The sequence below is a fragment of the Pyrgilauda ruficollis genome, unplaced genomic scaffold (assembly GCF_017590135.1).
Source record: "Pyrgilauda ruficollis isolate IOZ18807 unplaced genomic scaffold, ASM1759013v1 scaffold65, whole genome shotgun sequence".
Lineage (NCBI taxonomy): Eukaryota > Metazoa > Chordata > Aves > Passeriformes > Passeridae > Pyrgilauda > Pyrgilauda ruficollis.
Genome location: NW_024528266.1, coordinates 3443993 through 3451357, shown reverse-complemented (window position 1 = coordinate 3451357; position 7365 = coordinate 3443993). Strand labels below are relative to the sequence as shown.

Below are 7365 nucleotides of genomic sequence, written 5' to 3'. Positions count from 1 at the left end.
TTCCCTGGGCGACGTGTGCCAGCGCCTCGCCGCCCTCACGGTAAAGAGGGGGTTTAGCCTATTGAGCCCAGAGGACTGAGAGGGGATCTCGTAAATGTCTCAAAGGTGGGTGTCAAGAGGATGGTGCCAGACTCTTTTCGGTGGTGCCCAGTGACAGGATGAGGAGTTGACGGCCATAAACTAAAGCACAAGAAGTTTCACCTCAACATGAGGAAGAACTTCTTTACAACGAGGGTAACAGGCTGCCCAGGGAGGTCATGGATTCTCCCTCTCTGGAGACAGTCCAGACCCACATGGACGCACTCCCGTGTCACCTGCTCTGGGTGACCCTGCCTGGATGATCTCCAGAGGTCCCCTCCAACCTAATTGATTCCGTGAAGAATTTCTCGTAGTTTTCATCTGCGAGGCTGTACAAAAAATTTTTCAAGCATATCTTTATTATGGAGTGTGGGCTGTGGTATGTAGGTCTGTCTATGTGGTTTATAACAATTCGTTTGCTCTATTTTTAGCCCATGAAAAACCATCACAAATTCAATATTCAGTAAGGCAGTAACTCAAATTAGAGAAACAGGCTGCAGAGTCAAGGTGGCATTGTCACACGAAGGACGCTGATTGTCTTCTGGAAAGAGAAAGATTAGAAACCAATGATCTGTCATAAAAATAAATGTGATTAATGCACATATTATATTTCTTCCACTTGCATGAATTAGAGAGTGAAAAAAAGATACTACCTGTGTCTGTAAGGTGACTGCTTATGTTCTCTGTGTGTTGTCAAACTTAGTGTCAATGTAGAATGATAGAGTTGGTAAGGTTGGAAAACATCAAGTCCAACTGTCACCATTGCTCCACCACCATGGTTAGCAGCAAATCATGCCCTTTAGTGCCATATCCATGTTTTTTGAACACTTCCAGGGATAGTGACTCTACCACCTCCCTGGGCCACCTGTTCTAATGCTTTACAACCCTTTCCATGAAGAAAAGTCTTCCTAATATCCAATCTAAACCTCCCCTGGCACAACCTGAGGCCATTTCCTCTTGTCCTGTCACTTGTTACCTGGGAGAAGAGACCAACCCCCACGTGGCTTACAGCCTCCTTTCAGGCTCTTGTAGAGAAAAGTAAGATCCTTCCTGAGTTTCTTTTTCACCAGGCTAAACATCCCAGCTCCCTCGGCTGCCTCTCACCAGAGTTGTGCTCCTTCCTCTGCTCCATTGCTCTTCTCTGGACACGCTGCAACACCTGAATGTCCTTCTTGTAGTGAGGGGCTCAGAACTGAACGCAGGATTTGAGATGCAGCCTCAACGGTATCACAGAGGAACGATCACTATCCTATGCACTAAAACACCTCTGACTTAATATCAGTGCAAGATGCTTTTTACTGGTTCATGTCAATAAGCAGTTGCTTTCAGAGCACAGGGAGATAGATGCCTGTTGAGTGGGAGAATAGCTGCAAAACACTTCAGAGCATGTATCTGCAAGATCCAGCCCCTAGTACTGGGATCCCACTCCTTGTTTAAATTTCATCTGTCTTCCCACTGCTGGCAAGTACAGACTATGATTTCAGTTAAAACTTTGCAGGATGAGATTCTGTCTGTCTTTCTACTTCAGTGCCATTTACTTCAATGAAACTACACCAATCCTTATTCTGATCTTAGTACACAAAATATTCTCCTGATTTCCCAGCATCCAGATGACTCCCCAGAGAGTGTGTTTCAAAATCCAAACTATAATCTCAGAACTTTCTGCAACTGTCTTATTCCCTGTGGTCTTCTGTCCCCATCTTTAATAAAGAATAACAATAATTTTACAAGTCTTTATCTCCTAGGCTTAGGCTTATCTATCTCCTATGCTAGAGGTTAGGTGAAAATTTCTGCTTTCCCAGAGCAGAAAAGCATAGATCCTATTTTTTCAGAATAAGTGTATTTATATAAATCTACTTGATGCATTATGATAGCATTAATTGGCAAAAAGTGGCTAAGTAGCCCAGCCAACCAGAGGACAAGGGCAGCAGATACAGTGCACGATCCAGGTTTGCTGTGTGATAAGCTGTTTCACTTAGCATGGCAAATTTACCAAAGGAATTTGATGCCATGCTATTATTGAGGTGTAGTTGCAGGTGGACACCTGTGTTTCTGACAGTTCTCACCTTCATTTCTCCAGTACTGATAACACTTGTATCAGCCTATCATTTGTAGAAAGTGTGAATTCACCGTCAGAGCAAATTAGGAATGTTTCTAGGGTGCCTGCAAAACACAAAGATTACAATAATTATTTTCTTAAACAAGTGAAAATAGCTATGTTCTGATTCATGCAGCTCACGCTGTGACAGTTTTTATGTCCCCATTCTGAAGACAGGCAACCAACTGCCAACCAACATCATGAAATATCTTTAAAGGACACATAATTGAGTGCTTATTTTAACCTTCTTAAAGGAAAATGTTACTGAACAGGCAGAATCGATCCTTAATGACCCATGTGCTAGCAGGTACTGTACTGTGAAAAATCAGTGCTGCTTTTCCAAGTAAGCAACAAACCAAGCTATCAAGCAAAGCAGGACAGATACCTTCATACACTTCAGTTGCCTCTTTGTTCCATTTAAGGAACCCTAAGGAGTTGCAGACATCATTTACCTGGTTAAGCAGGGTTTGCAAGTACCTGTTGTTACTGACATGGTATAAAAAACCTGAAGTATACTGGCTGATCTAGTTTCAGCGTCTCCTGCTCAGGTGTCATCATGTGCTTCTTGATGAGATTTCAGTACAATCATTATTAATAATTTCGGATACTTTACTAAATTTTATGATCACCTAATTCACATTCTAATCCATATCTGAATATAAATTTCACAATTTATTCCTATTTTTGTCTTTCATCCTTACTGGGACAATGTCAGTATATGCCTGTGCTCATTTTGTAGTGGTCAACAAGGAGGCATGTAATGAAAAAAGAGGATTCCTGCTCTAACTAGTAGACGGGGTTCCTTCTGTTATTCGGTTTCATTTATTTGCTGTATTTCTGAAGTGCAAATTAAAGGCATGCTGTTTCCCTGCTTCCTTAGAGAAGCCAAGGACGCATGTATTAATTAAACAATTTAAATGTATGTGTAATTTAAAGAACAACAAGCCTCCTAATTGAGGAATTTGCAAACTTGTGTACTTGTCCTCCACAGTCTTTGGAAAGAACACAGACTGCAGTGGCAGATCACCTAGAATAACAAACCCTGAAAGATTTGGCCTAGGGTTTGCTGTTGAAATGGTTTTTAAACAGCCCTACATCATCATCCCCATATTAAAAGTTATGTGGTTTCTGTGGTATTTCAAAGCTTTTGTTTTCCAATTTGGCCTTGATGTTCTGATTTACAAAGTGAACTGGCTCCTGCATCTGAAGGTCCATCCACTGTCATTTCCCATTATTTGGTGGCACACTCATTCTCGCTGGGGAAGTTCACTGACCTTTGCTATGACCTTACCTGAGCAGAGGTCTTTTTTCTCTGTCAGGCTTTTCACGTCCCTTTCTGGCTGCCTGTCCCCCTGTGTTACAGACCAACCACACAGAGACCAGTGCATGAGTCGCTAATTTTATAGCCCATTCATGATGCTTGATTTGTGTCCACTGCTGTCCTCCCAGCTTCTCCAAAGTGATGCAAGGCTGGGAGAACGTGAGGGCAGCAAAGAGGGCAAAAGGGGAGGTCAGCGATGTCTCATGGGTCAGAGAGCAGCTGCAGAAAAGCGAGAGCAGCTGGCAGATGAGACAGCTGCTGCTTAGGGAGAAAATGGCCACTGAATTTGACATTACTTAATTAAGAGAGCACCTTAGGTTGGGTCCCCCCTCCTCTCTTTGCTTCTCTGCATTGCAGCAGTGGGGGCTGGGCAGTCCCCCTTTCCCAGTGAAGCTCTTGGTAGCTGTCTCCTGTTCAGGCTCATTGAAGACACAATTAAATGCCTCTTTGTCTAGGGAGGGCTGAAACAATGCAAAAATGCCACCCAGGAGCCAGACCACATGCAAATGTGCACTGTTGTGGCTTGGCCAGATGGTACAGGCACTTATTGAGCTTCTCATACCAAATGCAACAGTTATGTAGTTTGTGTGTGTCTGTGTGCATGCAAAAAAGAGAAATTGCAAACCCATCACAAACACCTCAAAGATGGCTACAAAAGCATGATCTTAAAAAGTGAATGGAAACCAGCCCTATAGGAAACATTACTCAGAGGAAAAGACAAACCTGTGCTCAAAGCAAAATAGTCTTTCTAAGAGCATAGGGGGAAAAATAATTGTAAACAACCTTTGTAAATGAACAGAGTTGCATTAAAGAAATACGTGTCTCCATTTTTATTCTTTAAGGGAAGATCATGTGGGATTTCAAGTTGTGTCCAATTGTCTAAGTTGAAAGAGGCTGCAATGCATTTTAAGCCCCTGCATCACTTTTTTCCCCTCCATTGGTGCAGATGTAAACTACTGAAAGGCCCATACCAGCCACAATCCAGGCTGGAGGAGCCTTACTCAAAGCTAATTCCAAGCAAGCTTTAATTGTGGTGAAAAGGAAGGTCCTGCATCCTTTTGTTTTGTTTTGCTTTGATTTGATTGTTCAAGCTGTACTGCCTCTTGCAGAGCCTGTATTAATGTAGGGCATCAAATTTGCACTATGATGTAAGAATGGTTCTCTCTGCATTCAAGAACACTCTTCTGGTATCCAAGAATTCTAGCATTTTCCAATGTATGCATATGAAACTGGTTGCTTTATCATGGGACAAGATCAAAGGGAAACAAGCTGCATCTTTGTAAAAAAACAAAAGGGTGTTTTTGTAAAAAGCATTCCTCTTTAACCAGTAAGTTGCAAGCTTTAAAGGGAGAAACTACACTGCTGGAAATATTTGGAAGAATCCATGAATATGTCTGGAGATGAGAAAAAATTTATTATTTGCTATGGAAACAGAGTAGAAGTCATGCAGTGAAGTTCTGGCCCAATGAATTCAACAGGAATGTTACTGATATCCAAAGAGATTTCACTCTGTGTCATCAGAGGGCCATAAAAATAGACTTAGTAGTAGTAAAATACAGTCACTGTTTTATTTCCACTTTAGATACCATGGACAATACTGTGTGACATTAAAAATTATTTTTATTTTCAGATTTCAAAATCAAGATGATCAGATTTTTAATCACATACAACATGGTGATTCTAAAAGTGTTATTTCATTCAAATCACTGAGATACAGGCATGCAGATCAATTAGAGACCATACCTACACACCTCTGACTTGGATGCCACACTTTGCAGAATGAAGATGTTCCCAGCAACTACCTGTATTCACACTGGAAACTGATAAATCCCTGAAGGATTGCTAAAGATGAGACACTCAGCATTTCTTTACTTCAGCCCCTTCTTTTTTCCACTATAACTTCAAAAGGTGGGGTTTCCTGGCTGTATCTATGATACCTCTTTGCCTTCTACCTTACATTTCCTTGTAGTTTGAAGATTATACCACTTGCAAGGCAGCCACATCACTTCTGAGCATCTTGTCTATGATGTGTGCTAGCCACTTGAAAGGATTACACTGGCTCATAATCCTCTCATTGCTGCTGTAAGTTGTTGGATAACTTCTGATGTCATCTTTAGAGGCTTTTTGCCTCCAAAACTCAACAAATCAAAGAAAAACATATCCCAAACCACAACATGTGCTTGTTTCCCATTTGTGTTGCAATGAGGTAGGCCGTGTTCTGACCTCAGCTGTGCTATATTCATCTAGCTAATTAAACAATGTTAATAAGCATAGCTGTCTTATAGAGGGCTTCGTGCTGTTCTCCCTGCCTTGCATGAGAGAAGTGAAATAGCCAAATGCTGTATGACATTCAATACAATTTGGTGGTTAACACTCCCTTATAGTTCTTCTCAGTAAAATGACCTTCAGGGCTATAAAATGTAGGTCTGCACACTTGGCTCTTTGAGAATAAAAGTACAAAGTTGAACACAGAAGAAGATGAAGAAAAAATTATCAGGGAGGGAGATGATTCTGGGTGGATTATCTTTATTTATGTTAAGAGACTTAAAGGCAGGATTAAAACAGGCAGTCAAAGAATGTGCTTGGCTGCCAAACAAGTAAAGTGAAATATAAGATCCATATGGCAGCATTATTAGGTAAATAAATAGGAAGATTTATTAATTACTGTTTTGCATCAAATCATATATAAAGAATTGCCAGAAGTCAAATTTTATGAAATAGGTAAAATGAACTGTATACCACTGGACAAAAAAAAAAAAAAAAAAAAAAAAAAAAAAAAAAAAAATGTACTTTCTGAATGTACAAATTTCAGGGATTATGTTCTTGTTTTGCCATCATAGTGTGATTTAAAATTAGATGGTTTCTTTTTCAATTTCTGTTTTGTCCCTGGGATAAAGATATGCCCCAGTTCTTTTACTTTTAAAACTGTTATGGTATTCTCATCATCAAGCACTATTACAAAAGGTTAAGAAATTAATTATATTTTTGTTGTGCTTTTCTTTATTGAACCTTTTGCCTTTGATAAGTACTAATCAAATGACAGCACTGAAATGAATCCCATGGCAGGGTTTACCTGGTTTAACAGGCTGACAGTGTTCAGAAAAACGTGTGGATGTGACGCACATGGACACGGTTTAGAGCTGGCCTTGGAAGTGCTGGGTTAACAGTTGGGCTCAGTGTTAGCTTTCTCAAAGCTCTTTTCCAATCTAAATGATCCTCTGATTCTGTTCCTGGGACAGGGGACTACACACCGCTGTGTTCTGGGGACAGGGGGCCACAGAGCGCTGTGTTCTGGGGACAGGAGGCCACAGAGCGCTGTGTTCAAAGAACAAGGGGTTACACAGCGCTGTGCTCGGGGCGCAGGAGGCCGCAGAGCGCGGTGCTCGGGCCCAAGTGCCTCTGGAGCCCGGGCCCGCTCCGTGCGCTCAGCGCGGGCGGGCGCTGCTGCTCCCGCAGCGGCCGCCAGAGGGCGCTCCCGCCCCCGCCCGCCTCTTCCTGCCCGGGACCCAGTAGGAGGGGTTCCCGGCGGCCCCCGCGCTTGAAGACTACGTCTCCCGGCGGGCACCGCGCCCCAAACGGCCGCCGGGCCCTCGTGACCACCGGGCGGCCAATCGCGCGCGGCCCGGGGCCTTTACCCGCCCCCGCCCCGCCCCGCGGTGCGTCCGCGATCCGAGCGCTCTAAGATGGCGGCGGTAGAGCCGGTGAGTGCCGCGTTCCCGTCTCCCGCCCGCCTTTCCTTTGCCTTCCTCCCACCGCATCCTTATCTCTTCCTCCTCGTCGAGGCGCCGCTCCGCCGGCCGCGACGAGCGGGGGCGCGGCGGGCAGGAGGGCGGGCAGGAGGCGGCCGGCCGGGGAGGCCGGAAACTAC

The 7365-nt window shown here is 43.4% G+C and overlaps 1 protein-coding gene across 1 annotated transcript in view; it reads left to right on the top strand.

The window, feature by feature from the left end:
* The first annotated feature begins 7138 nt into the window (after window positions 1-7138).
* The window catches only part of EIF4E (eukaryotic translation initiation factor 4E), a 24227-nt gene continuing 24000 nt past the window's right edge, over window positions 7139-7365 (top strand). The window contains exon 1 of the mRNA XM_041484225.1: window positions 7139-7198. Within this exon, the coding sequence (XP_041340159.1) occupies window positions 7181-7198 (18 nt within the window). The 5' untranslated portion in view covers window positions 7139-7180. The remainder of the gene's footprint in view (window positions 7199-7365) is intronic.